The 15,749-nt window shown below is 49.6% G+C and overlaps 1 protein-coding gene across 1 annotated transcript in view; it reads left to right on the top strand.

Annotated features, from left to right (window-relative positions):
• The window catches only part of PLB1 (phospholipase B1), a 99,928-nt gene that overhangs the window by 56,062 nt on the left and 28,117 nt on the right, over positions 1–15,749 (top strand). Inside the window, exons 26-34 of the mRNA XM_008566409.1 lie at positions 422–473; positions 1,924–2,004; positions 2,568–2,633; positions 3,621–3,721; positions 4,903–4,984; positions 5,646–5,750; positions 6,879–6,974; positions 7,488–7,559; positions 13,463–13,519. Of these exons, the coding sequence (XP_008564631.1) occupies positions 422–473; positions 1,924–2,004; positions 2,568–2,633; positions 3,621–3,721; positions 4,903–4,984; positions 5,646–5,750; positions 6,879–6,974; positions 7,488–7,559; positions 13,463–13,519 (712 nt within the window). The remainder of the gene's footprint in view (positions 1–421; positions 474–1,923; positions 2,005–2,567; positions 2,634–3,620; positions 3,722–4,902; positions 4,985–5,645; positions 5,751–6,878; positions 6,975–7,487; positions 7,560–13,462; positions 13,520–15,749) is intronic.

The following is a 15,749-nucleotide window of genomic DNA, read 5'->3' as shown; positions in this document are numbered from 1 at the left end:
GACACGGAAAAAGACAAAAGACAAAAAAAAAAAAAAAAAAGTGAGAAAAAGGAAGCATGCTAAAGCTATCACAGGTCTAATTTCAGAACCTGTACCAGTCACTCAAAAGAAACAAATGGTTTTTAGCATGGAATCCTAGAAGATATTTTGCATGTAAAGTTCTAGAAAAGGATGTCATGAGCAAAAGTATAATTGGCAATACCTTTGACTACAGCTTAGGACAAACACACGGTTGGCTTTTCAATGGTTATTTGTTGTAATAACTCTGCAGAAGAGGCGAGTAGCTCCTGTCTGTGCGCCTCAGGGTTTCTGCCAGTTCGTGCAGTGGGAACGACAGCATGGAAACCTGTAGCTCAGGCCCTTTAGGAGGGAAGATGTGGGCACTATTCCTCAACAGAAGGACTGATTTTCTCTTTCTCAGACAACTTACTCACCAAGTCGAGACTCTGGTGCAGAAGATGAAAACTGACCCTGTAAGTCAGATTTATGGTTATTTATACACATTAATTTTCTTTTTTTAATTTTTTTATTTATTTTTATTTTTTTATTTTTTTCATTAAATTTTTATTTTGTCAATATACAATGTATATGATTATTATGGCCCATCACCAACACCTCCCTCCCTCCTCCCTCTCTCCCCTCCCCCCCAAGAATGTCCTTTCCGTTTGTTTGTTGTAAAAACTTCAAAAAGGTATAGTTGTTATATCTTCTTCCCCCCCCCCGGTTTTTTGTGTGTGTGTGTTTGTGGGTGAATTAATTTGTTTATTTTTAGCTCCCACCAATGAGTGAGAAACATGTGGTATTTCCTTTTCTCTGCCTGACTCATTTCACTCAATATTATTCTCTCAAGGTCCATCCATGTTGTTGCAAATGGCAGTATTTCATTCGTTTTTATAGCTGAGTAATATTCCATTGTGTATATATACCACATTTTCCGTATCCACTCATCCGATGATGGACATTTGGGCTGATTCCAACTCTTGGCTATTGTAAAGAGTGCTGCAATGAACATTGGGGAACAGGTATACCTTCGACTTGATGATTTCCATTCCTTTGGATATATTCCCAGCAGTGGGATAGCTGCGTCGTATGGTAGATCTATCTTCAGCTGTTTGAGGAACCTCCAAACCATTTTCCATAGGGGTTGCACCATTATGCATTCCCACCAACAATGTAAGAGAGTTCCTTTTTCTCCGCAACCACGCCAGCATTTATCGTTCAGCGTCTTTTGGATTTTAGCCATCCTAACTGGGGTGAGATGGTATCTCAGTGTGGTTTTGATTTGCATTTCCCGGATGCTGAGTGATGTTGAGCATTTTTTCATATGACTGTTGGCCATTTGCATATCTTCTTTAGAGAAATGCCTACTTAGCTCTTTTGCCCATTTTTTAATTGGGTTGCTTGTTTTTTCCTTGTAAAGTTGTTTGAGTTCCTTATATATTCTGGATATTAGTCCTTTGTCAGATATGTATTTTGCAAATATTTTCTCCCACTCTGTTGGCTGTCTTTTAGCTCTGTTAATTGTTTCTTTTGCTGTGCAGAAACTTTTCAGTTTGATATAGTCCCATTTGTTTAAATTTTCTAACCCAATAAACTTGTTCCCGAATGGAATGGTCTGCCATGAACAGCAGTGAGTCCCCTGTCACTAAAAGTGTTCAGGCAGAGGTCGGGCACCCCCTGTCAGCCCCTCTGGAGGAGATTACGTCAGTGGGGAGAGGTTTGTTGCTGTTCTTCAGTGACCTTGAAAGTTCCTCCTGATGCTAAGATTCTGTGGCCTATAAATAAACCTCTAAAATCCCTTTAGCTCCGAGATTCTTGTTCTATTCTTTCAAGTGGGCAAGGAAGCCATAGAGGTTTGAATGATCTCCTAGAGCTGTGATGTTTTTGTCTGTTGGAATTCATCATTTTCTTCCCCCCATGTAGAGAGTGGATTTCCACCAAGACTGGAAGGTCATCACGGTGATGATTGGAGGCGGCGATTTATGTGAACACTGCACGGATTTGGTAAGGGGGCAGGGAGCAGGCCTACTCATGGCTCCTGACTCTCACAGTAGGCCCTGGAGATCCTCTCTAAGAACAGTCCCTAAGACCCATCCTAGGATTATCCAACTCCACCTGTGTCTGTGCACATGAACACACAGCTCCCACACACATGCACACACACTTCTTACCCCACGACTCTCAGGCTCCTGGCACCATCTTCATGTCCCAGGTGGTGAGGTAGCAGGTGGCAGATATATGGTGCGTCTAGTCCTCCCTATTACAACTCCTGAGAATTTAGAGAGAGAAGAAACTGTAGACCCCAAGCAGTTGGAAGGAGGACTCTCCACTTTCTGCTCCTGAGCTAAAGTTCTGGCTGAAAGTTCCCGTCTTCTGGCCGGTCCCTCTTTGACAACACTGAGTAGTCAGTTTTGCAGCTCAGATTCTGACATGATGAGCTGGTCACCGCTGCAGGCCACAGAGAGAACAAGTCCTCGGGGCTGGAGCCAGAAGGGAAGACTACAACTGCCCCACTGCCCTCCCACCCTGACCAGTTCCCCCTCTCCCTCCCTCCTGTCTCTTCCCAGAATCTGTATTCTGCAGACAACTTCATGTCACATCTCAGCAAGGCCTTGGACATCCTGCATAAAGAGGTGGGTGCACGGCTGCCACAAGCTGGGAACAGCTCAAGCATGGTTAGGGTGAAGGTGGACAGCGGGAAGAATGGTGGAAATATCCCCTCCCTTCAAGGAGAAAGCCAAGGCCACGGGCTCCTTCCCTTTCCAGAGCCTGGGGTCTATCCCCAAGGAAGCCTCACTCCATTTGGAATCAGCCCAGAAGGATCTCAGGTTTGAAGAAGAGAAGGCAATATATTGTCTAACTGTCCCCTCACTACTATCTGAGACATTCCTTGTTGGCAGCAGCCAGGTGGCCCTAGGCTGGGCACTGCATTCTGAGCCACAGATTGTGTCCAGAGTAAGCCTTTGTTTGTCCCTGCACCCAGCAGCTCGATGCCCCCACCAAGGACAAGCTGCTTCAGCTGCCAGACGGAGGAGGGCAGTGCACAGTCAGTCCCAGGGGTCAGGCCAGTGGGCCGTGGGTCCCTTTTGGAGCAAGTATATTTTTGTTTTTCAGGATGGGCACCCAGGAGGGAGCACTCTGACCTCCAGGTGCTCCACTGGGGGGTTGAGTCCCCATTCCACTCAGCAGAGTTAGGCCAGGTTGGGCTGGAGCAGTCAAGGTCACCTAACTCACCAAATTTAAAGCTAATGTATTTGGGCTCACTAAATCATGGCTGGAACCGGTCAAGGTCACCTAACTCACCAAATTTAAAGCTAATGTATTTGGGCTCACTAAATCATGGCTGAACAAAGCTGAAATCTTAGCATTTATTGTGTGCTCTAGAAGGCACCTTTCACCCTGCAGCCCATCTGGGTGGCGCCCTCTGGAGTTGTGTGAGGTACAGCCTGTGGGGCCCTACATGGTAGGCTGTGTAGACTCCTCTGCAGAACTCAGCTCGGGGGATGGACTGAGCTAGAGTTCTGAAGGAACCCTCCAGCCACTTGCACATCCCAGAGCCCAGATGCAGGCTAAGGAAGGAGCCTCTGGAGCCCCTCTCTCATCCGCAACCTCGCCCTCAGGTGCCCAGAGCCCTGGTCAACCTAGTGGACTTTATGAATCCCAGTATCATGCGGCAAGTGTTCCTGGGAAATGCAGACAAGTGCCCACAGCAGCTGGCCAGGTAGGCAGGTCCTGGCTACCCCCAGGCTGGAAACGCTCTCACCCCCTCACCTGGCTCACATGCAACAGTGACTCCTCAGGGTCCCTGTGACTTGGTCTGTCCACATGTCCAAGTCTGTAAAGGAGGACTCGTGCCAGAACCTTCACTTCTGGGAAGCTGGAGCCATGACTCCCCCCTGCCCAACCACAAAGTGCCAGACAGGAACATCTGTGATACCGGAGAGCTACAGGGGGTGGGGTCAAGGCTGGGACAGAGGCTGGTGTTTGACAGACAGAGTAGCCCAGACTGTGAAAATAGGTAACTTGCAGGGATGTATGCATATGTGGTCAAACTGCCAGAAGCAAGGAAAGGATGCATATGAGCCAGTTACCTTTATGTGGAAGAAGAGAATCAGGAGGGATGCAAGGGAACTTCAAATTGGGAATGTTTTGTTTCTTAAACTGGGTGATAGGTTTGTGGGCCTGTCTGTTATTATTTTTGTCCCTGATACATACATCTGCTTATTTAACCAATGTTACAGAACGTACTGTGCACCAGGCACTGTGCTAAGTGCTGTAGAGATGATCTCCCTTTTAACATTAAGTACTATAGGTTTGTGGGCCTGTCTGTTATTATTTTTGTCCCTGATACATACATCTGCTTATTTAACCGATGTTACAGAACATACTGTGCACCAGGCACTGTGCTAAGTGCTGTAGAGATGATCTCCCTTTTAACATTAAGTACATTTTATGGGTGTGACATAATCCATAATAAAACAGAAGGGGACCAAGTGGAGCACTGGCATGAGTGAGGAAGTGTCCGAAAACATGAGCATCAGAGGCCCCAAAACACCGGCTCCCATACCAGAGGATGCATTTTTCTTTTATTTTTTCATTAAACACTACATTTCCATCGGCTCAGTGCATTTGCTCGGCAGGATCTGTTGCAGGCCCAGGCCTGCCATCCAGCACTGGTCCTCTTTTAATATGATATGACACCCATTCATACATCAGGTTCCTCTCTTGGGACATTCTTAGGTACCCAAGTCAGGCTTCAACCTGCCCACATGCACCAGAACCTCAAGGCACACATGCTCCTAAACCAGGGCTGCTCCATACCCCACCCACCCTGGCCTGCCAGAGCCAGGCCCTGACCAGAGCTTGAGCATGGGGTCCTCCTGCCTCCCCCTCTTTGTGCAGCACGTTGTGTAACTGTGTTCTGACCCCGCGAGCGAACTCCCCAGAGCTGGCCAGGATGGAGGCCCTCAGCCAAGACTACCAGGTGAGACCAAAGAGGGCACTATTCTGTGTCCTCTCCCCCAGCTCACTCCAACAAACAGAGCCCAGAAGCCCCCTAGACAAGGCATGCAGGAGAGAGAAGAGCTGTTCAGGGCTCAAGGGGAGATGTCACCCACCCGAGCCCCTTTCCCTACTGCACCCGGTTGGAACTGTCCAAGTAGAGTCAAGTGGCAAAGTCCTCGAGGCTGAGGTGCCCTTGGGGCCGAACTTCAACTCTTGGCCAGTAGCCCTGAGTGCCCCAGGAGGCCACCTTTCCTCCCCTGCTCCCTTGAGGCCTGGCTGTCCACCCCTATCTCCCCTCCCCCGCACTGCCACCCAGCTCCACAAGCAAGGCCACAGGAAGGGAGGTCACAAGCAAGAGCCTGGGGGCCCTCTGAGCCTCTTTCAAGGTTTTCATTCCTTGTGGGACTTCCCGCCTAGCCCTTCAGAGACTGCAGTCCACTTAAAACCAAAACAAAAAAGGTGATCCAACCTGTTTCCAAATTCTCTGGAAAGTGTGTGTGTTCTCAGGGGAAGGGCTGAGTCAGCCTCACCCTGTCCAGGAAGATGGGGGCAGGGACGCTGCCCATCACCCTTGCCCCTGCCTCACTGGGCACTCGGGCCACCCAGGGCCTGTGCTGAAGGCCCTGTGCATGTGTCCCCAGAACAACATGCGCAAGCTAGTGGACACGGGCCGCTATGGAACTCGGGAGGACTTCTCGGTGGTGCTGCAGCCCTTCTTCCAGAAACTCCGGATACCCACCCGGGCGGTATGCTCCCTGCCCTCGTCCCCGGGCTCCCAGAGGGAGCACCCACCCCAGGTGCCCTTAGAGGAGGAAATCCAAGGTAGAAATGCCAAGTGCTTCCATGAGCCTGTGAATAAAATAGGAAAGACAGAGACAGCTCTCCAGATGCCGTGCTGGTGGCTGTAGCCTCCTTGAGTGGCTGAGCTGCATTCCCAGAGGCAGCCCAAGGTGGGAGGTTCCCATTACTCGTGATAACAGCGCCATTGTACCGAGCACCTGCTGTGTGCTAGGCACTGTGCTGCCCATAGACAAAATCATGACAACTACCTTTGGAGGTGAGTACTGTCATCCCCACCCAATTGAGGGGCGGAGACGTGAAGTATCCTTCCTGAAATCAGATAGGAAACAGAGAGGCAAGGTTTGAGCATGTTCAAGTCTGAACTATTAACTTCCCGCCCACGTGTGGTCTCCTCGCATGCGACAGTGCATTATAAAGGAGGATGCTGGGTATTATGTTTCCACCCCAGCCATGCTCTTTGCCCAGCACTTCCACTCAGAACAGAAAAGACCTGTGAGCAGACCGGGTGAGGACTGAGTTCTGTCCACCTGGGCCTCCGTCCCAAGGGCCTCACTTGACTGCAGGGAAGCTGGGAGAAGAGCAGCCTTGTGCACCCCCAAGTGCTTCCAGAGAGGAGTCAGGTGGCCCCTGCCCTAGTACCAGCTTTGGCCGGGTTTGCCCCAAGGCTTGGCTTTGTTCTCCCTGCTAGGACCACCAAGACCAGCTGGCCAAGGTCTGGGAAGTAGCTTTCCCCAGATGGCAGGCCAAGACTCCCTCTGGGACTAGGATCTCATTCCCTCACCCATGGCATGTGCTAGGGTGTTATACAAATGTGCTTAAAAATAAATATAGCACTGTTTTTATTAAATAAGGGGGAATTGTGGGGTTAGAAAGGAGGGGGGCGGTTGGGGGTCGCCCGAAGCTATTCACTGGGATTCCTCTGCTCTCCCTCTCAAAGTGAGCAGGTCTTATAGGGGCCAATGACCTGGCACACTCTGGGGGTGGGGGGTGCAGTCAGTCCCAGGGGTCAGGCCGGTCAGCTGAGGCTCCCTCTGCACCAATGGATCTTGAGGAAGCATATTCGTCTCTTTCAGAATGGGCACCCAGATACGTCCTTCTTCGCCCCAGACTGCATCCACCTGAGTCAGAAATTCCACTCCCAGCTCTCCAGAGCCCTTTGGGTCAATATGGTAAAGTACATTGGGCATCCCTGTTTCCCTGGGGTTCTAGTCTAGAGCAAAGCACCAGCCTTTATAGAATGGAGCCTTGCTCTTGGCTTCCCTTGCAAGCAAGGCGTACAGGAGCGGGCACGTCTGTAGAAGCTTATAGAACTGGAAACGTGGAGTCCTTAAGTGCTTTCCTCTGTGCCTGAAGTCTGAGGAGGGACAGTACATAAATGCAAGGCAGAACCTCCACATTTCAACATCTCTCTGCGCCAGCGACTGTGCTAGGCAGGTTAAGCCACGTCCTCTCCTGCTAGCTTCTCAGCAGCCCTGCTAGAGAAGTACGATGAGTGTCTGAGGATGCCGGGGCCCAGAGGCTATGCGAGCCACTGGCCTAGCGTCCCACAGCCAGCAGCTGGCAGAGCCGGGGGCGGAAGCCAAACCCCCTGGCATGAAGTTCTTAGCTTTCCCCAACTGCAGGAGGCTGCCAGGGATGTTCACTTCAGTGGAAAAATCCTCTCCCTCTTCTTCCCTGATCAGCTTCAACCACTGGGAAGGAAAACGGACACCTTGGACCTGTCTGCAAATATCCCCCTCACCTGCCCCACTCAGGTAATAAGGGAGGACGTGCTTTGCTCCTCTCACCCTGGCCCCGTGGTCCTCCACATGGAGGCCGGAGAGATGGGCTTTGGAGGATAGAGGGAAGTTGACGAGAATGGGGAGGAGAGAAAGAGCACAGAAGGCTGCTGTTATCTCTCTGGAAAAGAGAGCAGCAGCTGGGAAGCGAGGCCTGGGCCCGAGCACAGGGAGAGGGTCAGGGAGAAATGTGGGCTCTTGGGAAGGGCAATCCGGAAGCCAGAGCATGGCAAGATGGCTCACTTTAGCAGCGGCCTGTGGGGCGGATGGAAAGTCTGGCTGCAGGCTGGGGAGCCTCGTGAGGAGCCAGGCAGGCTCAGAAGTCATGGTTAGAGGTTGCAGAGCCTGGACTGGGCATTCCCAGCAAGGAGAGGGTGACAGAGGACAGCAGCAAAGCGGGGAGCTGGGCTGTGTGGAGGAGGGACAGGAGGACTGGCTTGTGAGAACGGGGGCTCCTTTTATGGAGGAATATGTAAGTGGTTGTTAAATTTGATTTCAGGCCTAGGGGTGGGAACAGGTTCACATTCCCATTGCCTTCAGCTCCTGGCTTATGACTTTTTAACCAAATAAGGCCAGGGCCAGAGAGCCCTCAGCAGCAATAAAAGCAGAGGGCCTGACCCAATCTGGGAGGCCGGGTTTTCCTCCTGGGTCAGCCTGCACCACCCTCTCCCACCCTCAGGGCTTAGCAGTGGCCACAAACGGACCTGCAGCTCCCCCATGTGTCTGCTGGGGCTCCTGAGAGAGGGGGCACCCCTGCCTGGATCCATGCTCCCTGTCTACTGCCTTTCCCATGCCAATCTTGGGCCCAGGCATCAGCCTCATCAGGACAGCAAGAATGGCAGGAGGGAAGATGTGACGGCAGAGGGCTCAGTGCTGCATCTAATGTTTGGAACAAAGGAGATAGGCACATCATGTAACAACCAGGGCAATGTGGATGTCCCCAATCCAATGGTCAGATGCTGCGCAAAGAGCCAGGACAAGGTTCTAGAGGTCCCTACTGTGTCAAGTATAAATACTTTAGTTGCTAAAGATGTCCAGGGGGCTCTATGGGAGTAGCCAGGGCGACTTGGATAGTGGGGCCATTTGGGGACTCAGAGCAGTAGCTATAAGACGTACAATTAGGTATTTCAATATTTTAACAATCCACACAGCCATGCTGAATATCAGCCGTAGACTTGGATAGTGGGGCCATTTGGGGACGTACAATTAGGTATTTCAATATTTTAACAATCCACACAGCCATGCTGAATATCAGCCGTGGAAGGCCCTCTCCAAACTGCCAACTCCCCTTCCATTAAATAGTAAAAGTAATAACCCATTCTAGGCAGTCAGCATTTGCTCTTTCTCCCAGAAATCATGCATTAAGGACAGAGTTGAGCCCAGGCACTGGATCAGGGAGAACCCTGTCACCACGGCTTCAAGGCAGCCTCTGCCACTCCGTACTGGGCAGGGAGCCCCAAAAGGGTGATGCTTCACCCAGCCCCTCAAGCCACAATGGGCTCAGCTCCTCCCTTCTGGACAGAGCCCGACTGAGCTGTTGGAGAGCAGAGGAGAGCAAATCCAGCCTCCTGGAACCTGTCGAAGCCCAGCCCAGGAGACGCTGTTGCTAAGCAGCCCCGGAGCCCATTCCGAAAGGGTCCATCTGCTGGCTATCCCAACTGCACTGCATGCAACGTAGCATTCTGCATTCCTCAGGTCCCATCTGCTCCCTCCCATGTGCCTTAGAGGGATAGAAAAGTCCACCAGCAGCTCAGTGTGAGCAGATAGGGGCCAGGCAGCACATATTTTCGTCCTAGCTGTGTCTAAACATAGAGGCAATAGACAGGACGCAGCGGGCGGAGGAGGCCGAGATGGATGTGAGCACTGAGCAGCTTTCTCAGCCTCCTCTCTCCTCCCCGCGCATCCCCAGTCAAACTGCTAGTACATTCCACTGTGCCAGGTAGAGGAACTTAATAGCATTTCATGGATTTCTGTTGTATGTCCAGGTTGGACAAATTATTTTACAGCCAACTTTTGATGGCCACTCTGTTGACTGTGCCCATTATTTCTTCCCTGCCTTAACTGGCTCTGTGCCCACTCTTTCCTGAACCCCAGGGCAGCGGGCGGAACCGGCTGGAAGGTCAGCTCTGTCCTTTTCAGCTTTTATTCTCCCTGACCTCTCTGAAGCATTTGTCAGAGGAGACCTTCTCTCCTGTGAAATTCCCTCCTTCCTGGATTTGTGGCCACTAGACCACCTCAGTTTTTCAGTTTTTCTGATTGCTGCCCCTTCTCATCTCTTTTAATGACCCTCCTTCCTTCTCCCAACCTCCAAAATGTGGGCATTATCTAATTTTCATGTCTCAACCCTATTCTCTTTTCTCTCTCTCCACATCCCCTAATTCTGAGATTTATCCTTTTCCAAGATTTCCCATTCAATTTCTTTGCACTGGATTCCTTAATCTCTCAATCTGTGTCTTCATTTCTTCTTTTCCAAACTCCAATCCTATATTTCCAACCCTTAAAAGATGTTTCCCTTTGGATGCTCTACACAGGTTAAATGTATGATCAGGGAATCAACAAAGTAGGAAACCAGAGCGGGGAGGGAGTCCTAAAATAATTTCATGTATTTCATCCTATCTTTTATCATGAGAAAAAGCAGAAGTTTGTTGGATTCCCTTAAACTTACTTGATTGTTTAGCAGTGTTTCTATTTTGAATTACATATGGGGACACTATTATCTTTTTAATGCTCAGAGCTTCTAAATCTCCTAATTCTCCTCTGACCCCACCACTACCTCAGACTCAATAAACATTCACTCAAAATGTATTTTGTAAGCAAGGAATGTCTAAATAAGAATGAAATATTTGTCTACCCAAACTCTCTGCTCCTTAGGTCTTCCCTATTTCTGTTGGTGTTATTGTGGCTTTCAGGTAATACAGCTGTGAAATGTCAGGTGCTCTATCTGATAAGATTCTTCCCAGTGCCCTCCCACCTGCCCCTTTTCCCATCCCCAGTGCCACCACCCTGCCTCAGATCCTCACCACTTTCTATGCTAAAGGTCATCTAGTCCTACTTTCCCATCATTAAACAACAGAGAATTATATAAGCTTAGGATCCCAGCAGGGAGAGAGCCTTTGAATTCTGTTGATGCAACCTCTCGTATAATAACTGAATTCTTCTATCACGCCCCTCCCAATGCATCACTATGCCTCTGCTTAAACTTCCACGCTCTCATAAGGTGTGCTTTCCAAACTGCCAAGTGGCTGCCCATTGACAGCTTGTGAAATCAAAGTAGGTAAGAACAAGCACGTTTGGGGATGGAATGGTTCAGAAAATAGCAGAGGCGTTCCATGAAGTCCTGTTATGTCCTCTTTCCTCCTCCTACCCCTGCTGTCAGTCTTCTCCTCAGTCCCCTGAACCATCTACTACAGACATGATGACCAAACCCTGCCTCGTGTAGGCATTTCTCCTTGGAATGTGTCCCCCTTGGAGTTGGTGACTCTGCACTCCTGTTTGATCCACCAGCACAGAACAGAAGAGAATCAGTCCACAGTGGAGCGGTAATGCCGCTGGGATGTTTATGACCATGTCGCATAGCCGCTGACTCCCTTCACGTGCACTCCAGTTTGATCCACCAGCACAGAACAGAAGAGAATCAGTCCACGGTGGAGCGGTAATGCCGCTGGGATGTTTATGACCATGTCGCATAGCCGCTGACTCCCTTCACTGACTCACAGCAGGTGCTGGTCTGGGCTCTGCCTCCCCAGGTAGTCCACAGCTGGAGTTGGTAGAGCGGTTTCCTTGCGCTGGCATTCAGTTGGCTTTATTTTCTGCTTACTGGTGCTCCAAAGCTATCCCTTGAGAGCCAGTCAGACTTAATCAAATCCTTCTTCCACTTCATCTGCTTGACTCCAGGCCTCGGGGCATGACTCATGCATGCACCAAGCAGCCAAAGGTCAATACACACAAGCCCTGGGCACCCAGCTTGCCTGTTTGCCACGGCCCTGGCCTCACTCTCCATTGCCTTCCAGTGTCTCCTTGACCTCCAACCCCTTTAGTCTGCCTTCCCTCCCCCAACCCATGGATCATATGGTTAAATAGATATGACCAAACAGACTCTCCAATTTGACTCTCAGCACCCCTAAAAGGTCTTTGCCCTCTGGTTCTTCCTGTGCATCAAAAAATAGCGTGTCCAGTAAGGGCAGGAACTGCTAAGGAATTGCTCCACAATTTGGGGATATTTGTCCTCAAAAACAAAACTCAGTAGGGAGGTGGGTCTGTTACTTACAGAACGCTCCTAGATTGCCCTTGTCTGGTGGCAGACGACACTGAGGGGACGCTGATCAACATCAGCCTGAGACAAGCTTAATTAGCCAAGTAGACATGCCATTGGAAGCCTTCTGTCTTGACTGTGGTAAACAATCCACAGTACACTTCCTGCCCTTGGCCCTGAGTGCTTCCCCGTGAAAGGTTGTCCTCCAGCCCATGTTTCAGAAAGAACACCGAGACTCAGAGGAACCAGAAGACTTGTCAGGCGTCCAGGGAGCCAGGATCTGTGTTGGGAGTTGAGTGCTTCGTGCATGTAGACTTTGTCCTCCAAAGGGACTGCTGAGTCCCTCTCTTCCTCTCCCTCTTTGTCTGACCAACAGTGTCTTTTGTTGGCCTGACTCCAGTGTGAGGAACGGAATCCACCAAGAGGCCAGTCGGGTCAGGTCTGGCCTCATCTCTGCACTCACTAGTGGCTCTAACCTAGAATAGATCCCTTCCCCACTGTGGGCCTCAGTTGCTTCTCACCTGTAAAGCGGAGGCACTGGGGGTTGCAAAGTCAGATGTCTACAGTGCTAGGCAGGAACATGATTGTGCTCCTGGGGTCAGTTGTGAAACAAGGAATGCTATGGCCAGAACTAAAGAGGGCACGCCCCTACTGAACACAGGGACACCCCCTCCCCTCTCACTTTCTCCTCTTCCTCTCCCCCTTCTCATATTTCCATTGTATTCCCAAATTTTCCAAGCACGTCCTTTCTACTCCACTGAACACATTTTGCGAGAGTGTCCACAGCCGCGGGCCCACTTGGTGTTTCTGATCTGGGTTTTATTGACTTGATCCTCTTCCAGTTTTATATTTTCTCATTATCTTGCTTCCCCCATGTTTCTCCTTCATCCACTTCCTTCTTCTTTCTTTGATTAACCCATCACCTGCAAGTGGGTGGACTTGGATTCTTGTCTGGGCTTGTGTGAAAATTGATGGTGAAATAGATAGGCGAGTAGGAAGTGAAGAGGATGTTTCACAAGGAAAAAAATGACCAAAATACAGGAAGCCAACCTAAGGGGATAAGACACAGAGTTCAAAGGAGGCAGAAAAACAACAACAACAACAACAGATACCAAAATATGTTGATAATCATAACACTTCCTGGGAGAGAAAAATGCTGCAATGTGGGTCCCTTGCCAGAGAAATTGTAAAGGAAAGAAAATACATAGGTCTGAGGACTCAGGAGATGTTCAGTTGCTAGGGTGAGAACAAAAGCATGGAGCCCAGACTCGCACACGTAAGGAACACTTTGCAGGCCTTCTATTGTATATCCCTTGCCAAAGCTCTTATGCAAAACCCTCTGGGGAATGAATGAAATTATGTTTATATGGGTACTTCAAAAAGTTTGTGTAAAATAGAATTAAAAGGTAATATGAATTGTTCCACTTTTTGAAGTACCCTCCTGTAGTTTTTTCTACTTAAATGCAGAAGAATCATATTAAATAAATCCAGAAGGTAGGATTGTTAGTTATCGTTCCTAAACAAACTTCAGGTAACCTCTCCCTGTGGTTTTTTTGTTTGTTTGTTTGCTCGTTTGGGTGGCTGGCCAGTAGGGCGTCTGAACCCTGTGGTTTCTTTTCTCTCTTAGAATGAACCCTTCCTGAGAACCAGCAGGAACAGTAACCACACATACGCCTCCGGCCAGGTAACCCCTGAATCCCCTCTGCCTCTCTCAGACACGAACCTCCACCTGCCAGGGACTCCGGGTGTGGTGCAGGTTTCAGAGTGTTAGCTTGAACAGAAATGTACCCTTCTTACATACTGGAGATTGGAATGTACGAAAAAGGCTCCCAAACCATGAAGCCCCAGGATTGTCTTAACATGTTCTCAAGTTGCTTCCTTGACGTCAGCAACCAGCCAAAGGAAGGGCCTGTGGATCAGTTTTTTGTGCCCTTTGCCATCCTGTGCTCACAGCATCATTTCTGAATAGGCAGCTCAGCCCTTCATGAAGGGATGATGTGGAGGCAGTGGGTAGGATGTGCATTCGACTTCCTGGAAGCTGGAAGCCAAGTGGGCAGGAACCTCTGTTCCAGGGGCGGGGCCTAACAGGAAGCTGATGCATGTCAGTCCGTGTGGGTCTCCCGGCCTTGTTTGATTCAACTCAGTGGAGAAGATTCAGAGCCCGTGGCTTTAGGGGCTGCTTGATCTTGCTTCCTGTCATTTTTCCATTTTCTCATTACCTTGCTTTCCCCTGCTTTTCCTTTGTCTACTTCCTTCTTCCTTCGTTGATTGACCCAACTGGGTAGATCTTGACTTCTGACTTCAAAGATGGCCTGGAGGTTACTGGACCACACCACGCCTTGCAGGACAGGCCTGATCCAGGACAGGGAACAACTGCCAGTTTCAGTTTCATACTTGTGGTTTGTCTAGTCTTAGGCTAGGGGCTAGAGGGGATTCAGAGAAGTATCAGGCGTAGTCCTGACCTGGGGGAGTTAGAGTCAAATAGAGTCTCACAACTATTTATTGAGCATCTCCTCACTTGTGGTTTGTCTAGTCTTAGGCTAGGGGCTAGAGGGGATTCAGAGAAGTATCAGGCACAGTCCTGACCTGGGGGAGTTAGAGTCAAATAGAGTCTCACAACTATTTATTGAGCATCTCCTACGTGCCAGGCACTATTCCAGGGGGATAGAAGAGTAAACCAGACTGATGGGTCCCAGCCCTCATGAAGCTTACAATCTACTGAGGGAGACATCCAATGAACATCTAAACACAATTAATTCAGCTAGTGATGGCAGTGCTGAGGAGGGCGATGTGGCCCCAGTGGTGGGGCCAGGAAGGGTGGTAAATTCAAGCACATTGTACAGGCCAGGCCCCTCTGAGGAGGGAGGCTTGGACTGAGACTTGCATGATGGAAAGGTGCCGGCTACATGGAGAGCCAGAAACAAGAGTCCCAGGCAGAAGGACCAGGGAGCACAGAGACTCAGAAGTGGGCCTGAGTTGGGTGTCTTTGAAGGAGAGAAAAAAAGGTCAGAGTGGTTGGGGGCATGTAAATAAGGTGGAGAGTGAGGGAGATGAGACCAGAGTGGTGCTCAGGGACTGGATCACACAGGGCGTCAATCCCTGAAAAAGAAGGTTAGAACTTCAGATGGAGATAGGCGGAAGCTTTAGGAGAGGGTAGCATGACCTGGTTCACATCTTTGAAAGATCTTCCTGACTGCTATGTGGAGAATGGATTGGAGATCAGCAGGACCGATTGGGGAAAAACCTTTCCTAAACCAAGTGAAGAGTTGAGACTAACCTACGTGAAATTTATGAAGAACTGTTAGATTCCAAACTCTGGGGTATGAGCAGTAACAGCTTCGTGGCTGGGGTTATGCCATCTCCAGCCTCTCTGGATTCTCCCAGGCTCACAATAGCCCAACAGAAGCTTGTCCTAGTTGAACCAGTGACCAAATTCCATTATAATTGAAATGTCAGGTGCATCTTTTCAATCGAGCATGTATTGAATGATTTCACATTCATTCATTGGATCCCTAAAAGGAGTAGGCACTGTGCAGAGTGCTGGTGGGCTATGGTGAGAAGAATGGGTCTGGGCCTGCCCTCTTGCATCTTCAGTCTCAGGTGTCTTTGCATCTGCTGCTGGACGAGTTAAATACCTAGGCCTAGAAGGGTTTTTTGTGCGTGTGTCTGTTTTAATAGCTCACTACTTAAAGTAAGCCACGGAGAAGCAACATCAACATTGCCTGGGAACTTATTAGAAATGCAGAGTTATCAGCACCCTCCCAGACCTACTGAATCAGAATCTGCAATTTAACAAGATCCCCAGGGGATTTGGATGCACTGGTTTAGAATGCAGCATGTGGTTCTTCCCTCGTGAGAGATGCTCATGCTCAAGTTCCAACCTGTGTCTGTTAATTTCCACGGAACATGCTTGT

This window comes from Galeopterus variegatus, unplaced genomic scaffold (assembly GCF_000696425.1).
Source record: "Galeopterus variegatus unplaced genomic scaffold, G_variegatus-3.0.2 Scaffold239, whole genome shotgun sequence".
NCBI classification, from domain to species: domain Eukaryota; kingdom Metazoa; phylum Chordata; class Mammalia; order Dermoptera; family Cynocephalidae; genus Galeopterus; species Galeopterus variegatus.
This window is presented reverse-complemented; position numbering and strand designations above follow the sequence as displayed.